The sequence below is a fragment of the Heliangelus exortis genome, chromosome 7 (assembly GCF_036169615.1).
Source record: "Heliangelus exortis chromosome 7, bHelExo1.hap1, whole genome shotgun sequence".
Classification (NCBI taxonomy): Eukaryota; Metazoa; Chordata; class Aves; order Apodiformes; family Trochilidae; genus Heliangelus; species Heliangelus exortis.
Window position 1 is genome coordinate 7,728,699 of NC_092428.1, and position 14,056 is coordinate 7,742,754.

The 14,056-nt window shown below is 51.5% G+C and overlaps 1 protein-coding gene across 4 annotated transcripts; it reads right to left on the reverse strand.

Annotated features, from left to right (window-relative positions):
* Window positions 1–1,287: 1,287 nt before the first annotated feature.
* Window positions 1,288–13,403, reverse strand: CPN1 (carboxypeptidase N subunit 1). Of its 4 annotated transcripts, none has more exons than XR_011726772.1 (10): window positions 12,637–13,112; window positions 9,581–9,777; window positions 8,750–8,905; window positions 8,094–8,276; window positions 6,556–6,667; window positions 5,724–5,863; window positions 5,305–5,404; window positions 3,530–3,578; window positions 3,244–3,362; window positions 1,288–1,541 (listed from the first exon to the last, which is right to left on the reverse strand). XR_011726772.1 is itself a non-coding variant. In XM_071748592.1 (10 exons), exons 1-10 carry the CDS (start codon window positions 12,857–12,859, stop codon window positions 1,410–1,412), a joined length of 1,473 nt encoding a protein of 490 aa, XP_071604693.1. In that variant the 5' UTR covers window positions 12,860–13,112; the 3' UTR covers window positions 1,288–1,409. The 4 variants fall into 4 exon arrangements, 3 of the variants coding, with proteins under 3 accessions (XP_071604693.1, XP_071604694.1, XP_071604695.1); XM_071748592.1 differs by having other exon boundaries at window positions 5,243–5,404; XM_071748593.1 differs by lacking the exon at window positions 3,530–3,578 and having other exon boundaries at window positions 12,637–13,403.
* Window positions 13,404–14,056: the final 653 nt, after the last annotated feature.

A 14,056-nucleotide genomic window follows, 5' to 3' on the forward strand; every position in this document is an offset into this window, starting at 1 on the left:
CATGTTTGAGAGTTTCCTGCCTCGGAAACATTTTGTAACCATGTTTTCACACGGAGAGCTCGACCAGGGCCAAATGGAGCTTTACCAAACTGTTCAACACAAAAATATTCAGAGCTGGGAGGAGAATGGATGAATCCCCGCCAAGGGAGAGTGTCCTCCCGAAAGCTGTATCTCATAGGAACCCCCTTGGAACAGAAAAAGCTTGTGACTAAGACTCTAATTTTGTTGCTGCATGGCCAACCCCACAGCAGCCTGTGAGGGTCAGTGACATGACCTCCTGGCTGACCTGTTCCAGAGAAGAAATCCATGTCCTCTGCCCTGCAAAATAAGGTGAATTGAGGCCGTCCTGCACTTTATAGGAGCACAAGAGGGCAACATGTGAGCACCCTGCAGCCAGCAGGCTCAGCATGGTGACCTGTGACATTACTGACATGAAGAATGCTAGAAAGGTTTTGCCTGCTTAAGATATTTTCACAGTGTAAATAACCAGTACTGTTTCTACTCTTGCTTCCACTCCAAAGCTTCCCAGATAGCCTAGGCAGCATGTTAAGGCCCAGTCTGTAGTACCCCACTTCACTGAACCATGGATCATGTCTTACCTAATCCAATTACAACTCTAATGCCATGTGTTGTACCTGTACAGCACACTGCTGGCATCAAGCATCCACATTCCCTGTTGCATATAGGCAGGATCAAAGTTCAGGGAATTTGTCTCAAAAGAATACCAAATCACCTGTCTTGCACTCCTACTCATCACCAGTTGTCAGACTTCACCTAGTTGCTCCTGTGTTCAGACTAGTAGTTTGTGTTGGCTAGAGCAGACCCTTGTTTCAGCCTGTCTGACTACAAATAATCCAAACCAGCTATGAGAAAGTCCCATCTGGACATCAAGACAAATGTGACATCAGCCAGGAGATGACCTTGGACCACCACCTGCTAGTTGCCACATTCCTACTTGAGGTGCTGCCAAACAGTGACAGCAATACTACATGTGGGACAAACTGTTCAGAGCTAGTCACATCACTGACTGCTTTAAAACTGACCTCCCACTAACTTTAGGGAGTACAGGCAGCAACCATCTTTCCAGGACTAGATGATCAGCTTGGTATACACTAGTGTCTGGGCATCTCACCTGGGCTGTAGCAAGTCAGTCCAGGAGTAAAGGGAGCAGAGCTCTCCCAGATGGAGCAAATGCAGGAGAAGAGCTCAGCAGCTACAGACACAGTTCCTGGGGAATTGCAGCCCAGGCATATTTTGTTGTGAATGAGTTCACAATTTACTCAGGGATTAAATACTTCCTCATTTAATAACCTAATAATTTGGGCTAGTTTCATACTGGACTGTTGGAAAGTTCACTGGCTGCAGTCATCAGCCAGGCTTTCCCTAGCTCTCAGCCAAGTGACCTGTCCTCATCTTTGGGTCCCCCGGCGGGTGGCTCTTGGCACCACCTTCTTCTGGAGGGCTTTGTTGTTTGTGCGTGTGCCTGAGCCTTTACGCTCTGGAGGCTTCCTCACCACATCTTGTTTGAGCTGGAAATGCACCTGGAGAGAGAAGAAAAATTACCATGTAACACCATGTGTTTGCTCTGCTGGCTCAGGGGTCTGCAGGACCTGCCCCTGCTGCTAGCCTTCAAAGTTGACACTTGGGCCAAGAGGAGCAATAAGAGGTCTCAGCCAGTGTTACCACAAAACTCAGCAACTCGCTGCTTACATCAGCTGGAAACTTCTTTTTTTTCCTTGTGGAAATCAGCTAAATTTCTCATTTAGAGCATTGCTCCTGTGGCAATGCAACGTCCTAGCATGGTTTGGAAGAGTAACTGTGAAAGGCAAGGGACTGAGCTATGCTCTTCATCTTTTCTCACTAGAGAGTAAAGAAAGAGCATTGCTTTCTGTCTCTGTGAATATCTGTTACATAGAATACTTCAGGACAGAGGGTCCTTTTCAATTGCATTTCATCGGCTGCTTAATCAGTCTTTCAGCAACCAGTACTTCCAGTAGATCCATGCAAAACAAATCCAGAGAAGAAACATCCATCCAGTACAGCCATGTAAGCAGGAAGAAGGGGAGAAGGGGCCAAGGAATGAGCAGGACACAGCATCACAGAAACAGGGAATGAGGAGGTCATACAGAAAGTTCAAACTGGAACAGGACTGTGTGGACTTCCTGGGGGAACGAAATGGTGAACAGTGGGTAGGGCAGGTACTGCAGGGGCAGAGGGAAATGGGGACAGGAGTGCTGCTGTGAGGAGAGATCTGCAAATATCAGACCATTGGGGAACAAACCAGTCTTCTAGAGTAACACAGTTAAAGGAAAATCTATTTGAAAAGGGAAAGGCAAAGAGCTGGGTGCTTAACCTAGCAAAACAAAGGCTAGGACTGGGCTTGAGAGCTCTCTATAAATACAGCAGGGTATAAATACCAGAGAAGCAGAGGGGCTATTTAAAGCACAATGTTGGCATATGAACAAACAGGGATAAAATGACCATAAATAAATATAGGATGAAAATTAAAAGGTTTCTAGTCCTGAGAAAAGGGCAGCTCTGGAAGAACTTCAGAGGCTGGGTAGGGTGGGATGAAGAGATGGAGAGTGGGAGAACCACCCCAGTGCATTTGGAGCAGAGCCTGACCAGTATGTACGCAGTGAAGCGAATGATGTGCCAGGATGCCACAGCTGGGGGGTTATTGCTTAGTCCTCAGAGGAGGCTCCATCTGCAGTCACACCATGTTCACAAGGCAACAGCGGAGGCAGCAATCACCACCCACTTTTTATAACCATTTTGTAGTTGTCCAGCCTGCCCTCAGAAGGGCACTCTCAGGGTCGCACTGTTGTCAAGGGCATCTGGTTTAACTTCATCTCCCAAAGATGATTGGCTGTTCTTTGGTAGCACCTAGACCACACCTGTCTTGGGTGTTCTTGGCAGAAAGAAGAGCAGCTCCAGTCAGCCAGGGACGTTTCCTGTGGCCAAAAGGCAGAGGGACAAAGGAGATGGCATGGCAGCCTAATGCAGCTGCGAGCCCTCAACTGAGAGGCAAATGGCATTGACTTCACTGTGTCCCCTTTTGTGAGCTGCAGGGAGCCCTCTGTCCACCAGCCACTGTGTTCTTCCAGACAGCATGTAGGCACTGGCAATGCTCTACATCCCATCCTCTTTCTCTACTGCTCACTAGACACCCCTCACTGTGTTTCTTTCTTCCTGGGGGGAAGACATTCAGAGACACTCTGGTGATCATGCAGCCTGACTCACCAATGAAGGTACACCTGGGCCCACTGTTGTTGTTACCATCTGGGGCTGGTAACCCTCTGCAAAGGCTGTGACAGTGTAAGTGCCAGGCAACAGCAGCCGGAAATAATCCCCCATATCACCTGGAACACAAGATGGGAATAGAAGACACTCAGGATGCTCACAGAGCAGAGCAAAAGCTATTCCAGTAGCTCTTGCTGGGTGTATTTCTTCAAGGATTGCCTTCAAGCCCAGGAAATTTTTGGCCTTTCTCCGAGATCTGTTGGCTACTGTGAGGCTGGATTCATACCTGTAGACTGCGTGTGATGTCTCGTTAATGCCACAGAGTAGAGATCAGTCTGCAAGTAAACATCAAATAAAAGGGGATGGTACAGCAGCATTGGCTGTGCCTGTGCAAGGAGGCTGCAAAGCTGAGCTCTCGCCAGTCAGATGACAGCAGACCTGAGGGCAATCACAGCTTCAGTCTGACTCCTTATACAAAACATAACCTCTAATTCCTGTCATATACAATTTTTGCCTTGTTTGCATTACCAGTGAGTTTTAATCTCTCATCAGCTCAGCTGCCTGCCTGTCTGATTCTTTCTGCACAATGAAGTCCCATGAGGACTTTGATAGACTGTGTAGTCATGTGGTTAGGGAGAGGGAATGGCATACAATAAACCATCAGCACATTATGGATTATTGACAATCTGAGTATATTCCCATCTATAGAACTGTATGACTATTGCAAATAAGAGCAATCATTACAGACAGTGTGTGTCACTTTGGCTTAAGTGGGGCTAATTTGTATAAATGAGGCACATGTGAGTCAGGGGCTTCCAAGAAAAAGCAGGTTGAAAGGGGATCATTTTCTTCCTCTTTTCCGTCCAGGAGAGGCGGCACATGATTCTGTGTCCAGTTTTAGTGCCCTCCAGTCAAAAGAGATAGGGGAGAACCAGAGCTCCTGACCCAGAGGGAGAACTGAGGCCTCACAGCAAGAGCTGGAGGAGCTAGGTGAGTTCAGCCTGGCTGGAAGGCAGCAGAGGGATCTGCTCAAAGCCAGCAGCTCAAGGGCAGCTACAAAGGTGATAGAACCAAAGTGATCTCAGCAGGGCCAGATGATACAAGGAGAGGTAGTGCCCACCTGAGATGGCAGCTTGGGAGCTTCAGGGTAGATCAGGGAGCATAGCTTCACCACAAAGGTGGTGTAGCCCTGGCACAGGACAGCAGAGAGGCTGTGAAATCTACATCTTTGGAGGACAGTGAAAATCATCTGGAGGGAGCAATGGCTGATCAGAGTCAATGTTGGGGAAAATCCTCCTCTAAACAGGAGGTTGAACATGAGATTCCAGAGGGCTCTTGCTGCCAGCAGCTCTGCGAGTCCCTGATCTCTTGCAAACTCCCCTTTCCTATGCAGGCTGGCATAATAAGTGCTAAAATATTAGAGTGTCATTGAGCCACAGACCTACAGCCAGAAGGAATTTTGATGATTTCATAATCCACCCTCTGGAGAGCTTGAATATTGGCTATTTTCTGCAGCCAGTCTGTAACGTGTGGTCCAGTTGAAGAATGGTGTATGTGAAAAGGAGGTTAAAATCAGCCAGCAAAGAAGAAACCACCACAACTTGGGTAAACCAAAGTGGCACTTCATTTTCAGTCTAAATTTGTCTTTCATCTAAATTCAGCCTTTCGTCTTGTTTTGCCATCGTGTCCTTTGCTATCAGTTTTTCCAGCTCTGTGTAGATACTTAGATACTTTAGTAGATTATTCCCTCTATCTTCTCTTTGGCTATATAGAAATGCATTTTTTCCTTTGTCAGATAAAATCAGAGCTGACTTTCTGAAGTCCTTAAGGTTTGCATTCTGGTTCTCAGCTCTTTCTTTTCCAAGCTTTCTTATGCTCTCCTCAGTCCAGCACACACAGGCACTGTGCACTCCTCAATCCTCATAGCTAGTGCTTTTTGGAAGCAAACCATACTGGCCACACATATTACAGCCTCACCTGCTAACTCCCTCCCACATACCCAGAGAGCATCCAAGAGGCTGTATCCAAAAGAGACAGCATGCAAGGAGACAAACAACCCACCAGAGGTGATGTCATGGCTGATTCCCTGGACAGATATTACTGCTCCTGCAATGCCGTTGTTGTTCTCATCTGAAACAATCCCTTTGATGCCCTGGTGAACCTGCAGAGAGAGAGATAGACTGCTGGGCCAAGGACCCTCTTTTGCTCAAGAGGGTATTGACTCTTAGTTGCTGGAGGAGGGTGGAGCTCTGGGGACAACCCTCCCCTTTGCCCATACTGCTGGATCTGTTGTCTCTGCCCAGCAGAGCCAGCCCAGGACACAACAGCCTTCCCAGTCTGCCAGCTGGAGCACCCAGTGATCTCCATGACTGCCTCCTTTCCACCCCTGTGCTCCCATGTCCTATTGGCCCACTACCATCAAGGTGGGACCCATAGAGGCCTCCAAGACAAGGGTTTAGGTCCCAGGACTGTCCTTTTACCTCTTCAATGAAGGCAACAAGGGCCTCCCGGTTGGCCATCCACTGACGCTCCAGGTCCTCCTCAGGAGGGAACTTATTGCAGCTCAGCTCCAGGGTGATTTCAAAGCAGTTGGTGTAGAGGTAATTGAAGTCCTGCATGCCTGGTAGAGAAGAAAAGTCCATGGCCAGGGGAATATGAGGCCCCGTTCCCTTCCCACTCCTGTGTTCCAAGTATGCTGGCCCATGTCTATCTTCTACCAGAATCATCTTGCATCTCTTTGCTCCACAGGTGCAGCCTCCTCCCTCCACGACAGTGTTACTAGTGTCTGCTCCCACCAGGCAGACCCCCTCACTTTGTGGCTGCCCAACTCCCTCCTTCAGCCAGATCATTCGCTACTCTGCTTTCAGTAGCCACAGGGGATGTATGTCCTTTTCTAGTTGCTCTCCAATCTTTTTTTTTCTGGCCTAATTTGCTGATTTTCTTTTTAATCAGATTTTTCAAGAGCCAGAAGCGACAAGAAATGTCTTCCCTGTGGTCACTGTTTTTGATGGTTTTTTTGGGTCTTGATGGAGTTATGCCACAGCATTTTCAAATGCACTAACAGATTAATGCTTCATTTGTCCAGCAGCACAAAGCAGGTCTCTGTGGACCCCAGCTACTCCTGTGTCTCTTTCCCAAGCCACTTCCAGTCTTCCCAAGCCATTTCCCAGTCTGAGATGCAGACACCAGTATAGTGTCTGATAATGGCCACAGTGCTACATTCAAGTCCTTCTCAAGTCCATCCTGTCCTGAGGCTTCTTGTTTATGCCTTTACCTCTTTTCAGCTCAACATTTCACCAACCCAGCCCTTACCTTTGCTGAGTGAGTACCAGGATGCCCCATTCGTGATGCCATCAGCAAAGTAGTCCCCACAGTTCCAGCCACGGTGCATCCAGCCATGGGCATATGAGTAGGTCTTAGCCAGCTACAGAGAGAGCAGCCATTAGTCACTGCTGTAGCAGTGGGTGAAACATCCCCCTCTCCAGCAAAGGCTTCACGGGGGAGTGTGGGAGGGAAGTCAAACAGGAGACAGCTCTTGCATTTTACTTCTGTGAAATATAACAGAAGATAGCCAAGACCTCATTGAAACATAGGCAGATGAAAGTGGAAGAGGAAGAGCAGATATTTGGCAAGCTGGAGGCTTGCTGATGGCACAGGTGGCTCCTGTCCTGCTCCTACTGGGAGTGGAGAGCAGTGGCCCATGAAGGGGCACTCAGCCCCACCAGTGCTGTTTCCCCCATACCAAGTGGTACAAATGGGTATGCAAATGCAATACATACCAGGGAAATTTATACTAGGAAAGTGCTTGGGCAATGGCTTGTTTATTGCCCTTATTAATTTAACTGCTTATTTTTAGAACTGAAGGCAAGGCATGGCTGAAACTGGGACACTCCATCCAAAGCCTGCCCTTTGTGTAAGACACAGTTTAAGAGAAATCATTGTGTGCCTTTGCTAATGCAAACTCTATACCCTTGTATTATGGTTCAGGTGCTGGTGTAGTCTTGTTCTCTTGGCAGGAAAGCAATTACTACACTACATTTCTAACTCCTGAGGCTGTGTGGGTATCATTAGCCTATGTCCCAGACTGCAGCCTCCTTAAATCTGGGACAGCCTTGATCCCAGCAGGATGTGACCAGCCCCTGCACAGCCTCTGTTTCCAGAGAAGGCTGAACTCCAGCTCAGCCTTATTTTTCTCATTAGCTGTTCTAACACAGAACTTGCTTATTCTTGTGCTGAGTATTTCTTAATGGAAGCAGTGACTGAAGGCAATGTTTTCTGGAACATTTCAACAATGGAGAAAAACCACAGCCTTCAGCTAGCACTAGTAGCATCAGCAGCACCTACTGTTACATTCCTTGATGTCTGCCTCTGCTCCTGGTACTCTTTTCATTGTATTTCTTATTCTTTGCCATTCATAAGCCCCTGCTAGGAATCTGCTTCCTTTATCCTGCTCTCAGCAGACCCCCAACCAGACCTCGTCTCTTTAGGAAAAGAAAAATGTGTTATGATGGTGAAGCAAAGCTGGTGGCAGCCTGCAGCTGTGGAAAAGCAGTGTGGTACTGAAGACACTGGGGATGGTAGGGTGGGGGAACCCAAGCACACCATGGATGGAGGAAGGGGCTCTCAGACTGGCCTGTTCATGTGGTGAGACCACATCACAGTGGGACTGCCCTGACCTGGTTCATGAGCTGGTGGCTGGCACAATGCTGTAGTCTGCTAAGGGTTATTTCCATGTTTCTTGGCGTGGCTCCTGTATGAGGCAGTGACCCAGAGAGACTCCCAGCCAGCTCTTACACACTGCACCCTTCCAGGGCTGCAGGAATGCCCTTGCCTGCCGGGGCTGTGCTCACCTTCTGAAACAACTTGTCGTCAGGGGTAGGTGTGTTGACTGTGCGCCGGTGGCTCCTGAACCGCTGGTCCTGAGACTTGTCATAAGGGTAATTTGCCACCACTGCTCCACCATGCAGATTGGCTGAGAGCACAAAGTTGTAGCTGCTGATCCACTGGATCACAGCCAATGTCTCTGGCTCCACCTGTGAGGAGAAGAGGGTTGGGAACAGGCAGAAGAGCTCAGCCACCCTTGGTCCAGCTGCTGCTCCATTCCAGGCTGCAGCATGATTGGTCACATCAGACCCTGCACCACATTTTGCCCACTTTAGCCCTTGCAGCTTCTTCCATTCTCTCCAGCTGCCCTGGTGTGCAGAGCTGGTGCCTCCAGTGCATACCTGGCTACAGCTCCAGCATAGCCCTAAAACTTGAAGCACACACATTAGCCAGTATGTGTAATCTTTGCCCTGTGCATTACAATCTCTGCCCCAAGCTGTGTGTGATGCTGGCTTCTCCTCCTGGCAGAGGTGCAAGCTGTGACAGGGGGCAGGATTATATCAGTTCTCTGCACACAGGAGGCATGGGGAAGGAGAAAAGCACTCTGCAAGTCAAAGGCCAGTGTGGGTGCTCAGCTGCTCTGAGGGGATGCTGTAACCCTTGCAGCATCCCAGAGCAGTACCTGGCTTTTCCAGTTGTCAGGCAGTGGGATGTGGTGATTTGGCCCACTGATTTCACCACTGTAGTACATGAACGTGTTGAGGTCAGGGAAGTTGCGGTTTAAGTCCACTCCGTTGGCATTGTTCCTCCCAGTCAAATACCCATTGCTGTCCGGGCCCTGCGAAGCAAAGGTGCAACATGGGGTGAGTACAGGGTGGGTGCAGGCAGGCTGGGTATCAGAGTGGCAGGGACCAGCTGTCCTAACAGCACTTCCATGCCTTTGAGCCACAACACGTGTATCACTGTTGGCAAGAGAATAAAGAATATTGATACTGACAGGGAAAGTCAATAACAATATCTGTATTTTTCAGGGTCACAGTGAAAGGCACAAGCCAAATAAACAAGTTGTCTTAACTGAATGAGGAATGAATAAAACATCCCCTTGAGGTCTAGTGGAACAACAGAATGAGTGAAGGTTTGTGTGGGGACTATAGGGCTTCCCTGCTGCCCCTTCCCTCAAGTCGCTGTCTGTTCATGACAGTGGTGTTCAACTGCCACTTCCCCAGCCTGAGGTGGGACACTTGAAGTGACCCTCCTGTGACAAATACTTCTGGAGAGAGTAAGGCAGCTGTAGGAAGGTCCTTCATCACCTGTGAGGACCATCCAGGGCAGGATAGAGTGTGAGGCCTTGGCACATGAGAGGAGAAGCAGCAACACTGATTGAGGGGGACAAATTTGGCAGGGCATGGAGAAGAAAGCTGTCCCCTACCCATAGGCAGTGAAGGGTATCTCGCAGGGATCTGAAGGGCTTTCTGCCCCTACCCAGCCAGAGAAGGAGATCGCTGCCTGGTACCTGCTTGGCAGCCACTTCGTACCCGTCGGGGTTCATGGAGGGCATGATGTGGATGCGTGTGTTGTGGATGAGGTGGGTGATCCTCTCGTTGCCCCGGCGGTACTCCTCGCACAGGAACTCAGAGAGTTGCAGCAGCAGCTCACGGCCCAGCACCTCATTCCCGTGCATGTTCCCCACATACTTGAACTCAGGCTCCACTGGAGAGAGTAAGAGAGGGACACAGTTAGCTGGGGCTGGGACAGCAGAAGAAGACTCAATTTCTACTGCAGGGAGACTCGGCAAGGCCAAGGGAACTCCAGTAAAAGGTGTGAAACTTCTCTTTCTCTTGGAATATGAAAACTTCAGTGAGGGACTCATATGGGTTCCCCTCTGTTTTGCCACAGCATCCCTGGAAGCAGTCCAAGCTCTCCACACCGTTGCTTCTCACCTTCAGTGTGTGCAAGAGGATGTATTTGGAGGTGGTTTGGTCTTGGGCTGGGGAGAGGCAGCACAGAGGGACCGGGGACCACTGGCAGGATTGCTGCCACCCCTAGCTTCAGGCTACCAGGTCCTCTCAGCTCTGCAGTGGGTGGCACTGGAGGGGACATGCTGTTTCTTTCAGTTTGTTCTCAGTGCCTCTCACCAGCATGGCACATTCCTGACTGTATGCTTTAAAGAGGTTTTCATTACTCTGCAGGACAAAATCTATCCCTGTCTTGAGGCGAGCCATGCTCTTTCATTGGAAGAGCACTGTTGTCTCTGGATGCTGCTTGTCAGCTTGGAGAAACCCTCAGTGACTTAAGTTGAATACAGATCAAACTGTCCCTCAGGCAGCTCCAGTATAAGCAGAAAGGTCTCTTGCCACTGACTCTTCTAAAATGAGGCCTCAAAATACAGATTTAAAGACTGCAGGCAGACAGTCCAGAGCAGGACTTGCTGTTTGCTGAAGGAGAGGCAGTGCTCTTGAGGGACAGATTGTGCTTTCCCAGAGGGGTGTTCAGAGCAGTAACTTGTGAGAGAATGAATATCCCATTGCAGTGCTGGTGTCAGCACTGGTAGGATGAGAGACACCAGGGGAATACAGTTAAAAGGGGAGCCCAAATTTCATGTGAAAAGATCGGGATGAAAGGGTGTCACATTGCCAGAACTCCCACTGCACTATGAGTTTTCCAGCCACCAGTAGCAGTCAGGCTTGCAGTGGCAGCCTGCAGCTCTGCTGCCACACAGGGTGTCAAGAGGGTCCCTGGGGCAAAAGGCATGGCAGCCCCAAGCATCAGACATCTGCTGCTTCCAAAATACCCTACACCTTTGCCACAAAGAGAGGATACACTGCATCTGGTCATGCTGAAGACAGATTCTAAAAAAAATATAAAAATTAAATATCTAATTTTGGCAAAATATTTTGATTGATGTTCCTCAGCATAAGACACCATGGGTGGGCAACATGTTTTGACCTGGTTAGATTTCTGGAGACATGAGGACTCATTTAATTAGGTAATCCAGTTATAAAACCTAAAAATGTCATTGAGATGTGTGCAGCCTTTATTTAAAAAAAATAAGGTCTCAGCAGGGATTCTCCTCTGCTTTGAGTCTGCAGCAGGGCTTGTCAGACTTTTTCAATATGCAGGCCCCTAGACATTATCCGTGTGGACACATAGCCCTAATTACTGCATGTAAGCCCACTAACCTAGGCTTTCTTTTCAGATTTAGTTTCCGTGACCTTCAAGAGAGTCAGTACACAGATTCCTGATGTCCTCATGCTACATGTTGAAAGTGACGGGCTGCTACAAGCAGAGCCACAGCTCTGTGCTGCCCACCTGGCTAGCAAACATCTCTGTCACCTCCTATGGCCCTTCCAGCCCTGGTGATTCTGCAGTTCTAAAACCCTGTAGCACATTGTCAGGTGCCCTTAGATAACTCCTGGCATTGAATCATCCCTCTGTATGCTGTGGAGGTGCATGAGGTGCCCTCAGCACCATGCAGGTTTCCCTGTACTGAACGGGGCTGGCATGGACGCGGTCAGGGTGGGAAGGCTCCCATCCCACTTCTCAATGCCCCTGAATGCGATCCTCTGGGCTGCTGGAGGGCAGCAATGTGCCCACAGCAGCTCTGCCCCTGGAGGTCTGTCCTTGGGTGAGCCACCACCAGGCATGGGGTGCCATGGAAAGTGGGGGCACTGTTCCACTGGATGGGTGCTGGTATGGGTCCCCCTCACCCCTGCAGCACTTCCAGCAGTTTTCCATATGACTAGGCTGCCTGGACTTCTTATCCCCTGTGTTTAACCACACCAGCCAGGATTTGAAAAGGCCAAAGATCCTGGAAAAAGTAGGAAGAGCTGTCTGCATCTGTGGCTCAGGCGCACAAGGCAGGGAAGCGAGGGAGTGCACACCCCCTGGCTAGTGAGCTGCCTGGTCCCCTCAGGCCTCCAGGAGCACCTGGCTGTCAGCAGGGTCTGGCTCGGCAGCCTCTCCGTGCTGCACAAGCAGCAGCTCCGGGGCCGCTGCTGCCAAGGCTGCACAGGGCCACGTGGCAGCAAGCAGAGCTCCCCGAGACCTGCCTGCATTAGGGGCTGCGCAGCCCACGGGGTCTGCAGAGCTGCAGAGCTCAGTGCCTGCTCTGCTAGGGTCCCTTGCTCACTGCCCCCTTTGCTTTGGGGTCTGCAGGAGGTCTTCCCTCCTGCCACTATCCTCTAGCAAAGGGTGGAGGGATGGTACTCCCTTTCTCTGCCTGCACAACACTGTTTTGGGAGGGAGAGGGTGGCAGGGGAGGTGGGGTGCAGGGATGGGCTCACCCGGGATCCCCTGTAAGCCTACACTGAAAAACCAGAGCTCTGTCCAAAGTATGCACTTGGGCCATGCTGCAGCTCACGCAAGCATGGCGTGCGTTTGCGGGTTTTGCGTGCACGTCCCTGCCTTGGCCGTGGGGTTACTGCCGGAGCCGGCATCTCCTGACACCCGAACACCTCTGGTGATACCCTCCTCTGGAAAGGTGATACCCTCCTTCCTGTACCCTGACGGTGCCGTGTGGCAGGGAGCGCGGCAACGAAACTCATCCGTCCCCATCCCCCCTGTACTTACGGGCTTCGTGGATGCCCGGATAGTCGCTGAACTCCAGCACGTAGAGGTGTCGGCCCTCGACACTGCGGCCGATGCTGTAGATGCGGGTGACGTAGGGGCACTGGCTCTGCACGCGGAACAGGGCCTGCACCATCTCCTCGTAGCGGTGGTGGAGAAAGCTGAGGGCGGCCACCCCGTCTAACAGGAGCAGGGCTCCCAGGAGGGGCCGTAGCCACTGAGACATCCTCCCGCGGTGCTGGGCGCCCACACCGGCTCCGAGCCCCCGGTTCCCTCCCTGCCGGGAGCTTAAAGTGCAAACTCCAACTAGCTCTTTCCAGTTTCCGAGTGCCAGCCCCCTGCACCTGCGGGCGGGGGGCGGTGGGAGGGGGGCGCGCCGGACCGTCGCGGCTCAGGAATGCCCCCCCTGCCCGCCCGCCGGCTCTCCGCCGTCGGAGAAGTTTCAACCCCCGCTCCGGCTCACTTATTAACCGGACAATAAACAGGACCCCGCAGCCACTGGCTGTCACTGCTGAAGAAGAGCAGGGCTGGAAAACTGGCTGCGGAGGGCGTCGGGGCTGCCAAGCCCACGGCGAGCGCTGGGGCGGGGGAGAGGAGCGGGGGACGGCGGGCGGGGGGGTGCCCGTCGTTGAGCCCTCCTGTGGGGCAAGAGCCGAGCGGGGTGGGGGTGGCGGAGGGGCCGTCGCGGTGCCCGGGCGCCTGCCACAGCCGTACCCGGCCCCTGCCTGCCCAACGCGGGCAGCTCTCGCTGCTTCCCCATGGGCCCGGCCGCCAGCTTCGAGCCGTGCCTGCTCTCCTACCCCATCTCCTGGGGAAGCAGAGGGAGGCATCGCGGCAGACTCTGCGGGTCTGCTGCCCCTCTGCCCCGGCCCCAGCTCACCCGGCAGTCCCGCTGCTCCCGGGATAAGCAGAGACAGAGACGGCATCGTCCTCCCCGCAGCTGCCTACCCAAGGAGCCCGGCCAGGATGTCTCACGGGAAGGACAGGGCAACGTTGGGTCCGCTTTGCTCAGATGTCTGCTTACCACCAGCGTGTGCACTGGAAGTGGGCACAATAATGATCTGTGGCAGGCACCGGGGACCTGGCAGCAGAAGTTAACTCATCAGACAGATGAAAATGCCGAGTTGCAGACCCGTTTGTGGATTTGAGGGAAGCTGGTGCCTTTCCACTCCACTGCCACATATACACTGCTCCAGTGGACTGCAGTAACCTCTGGTCCCCTGTGCTCTGCCTATGCATGGCTGTAGCTGCAGCAGGCAGCCTTGCTTTGCACCCTTGTCCTGTGGAGCTGAAATTCCACCATCTCAGCGGCTCTGACAGAGATCTTTATTAGAACAACCTTGACACTATACTGGTCCTTTCTCTCCTTGTGCCTGTGCCTTCTTTGTCTCCTGCCCCATCTGCACAGCATCCTCCACTCAGC

Bases quoted from the DNA above. Each gene is read 5' to 3' on its own strand.
- CPN1 (XM_071748592.1), bottom strand. From the start codon at position 12,859: ATGTCTCAGTGGCTACGGCCCCTCCTGGGAGCCCTGCTCCTGTTAGAC. The intron at 8,906-9,580 runs GTACCAGGCAGC...TTTGCTTCGCAG, and splicing joins ACGAAGTGGCTGCCAAGCAG to GGCCCGGACAGCAATGGGTA. The intron at 6,668-8,093 runs GTGAGCACAGCC...CTCTCTCTGTAG, and splicing joins ACGACAAGTTGTTTCAGAAG to CTGGCTAAGACCTACTCATA.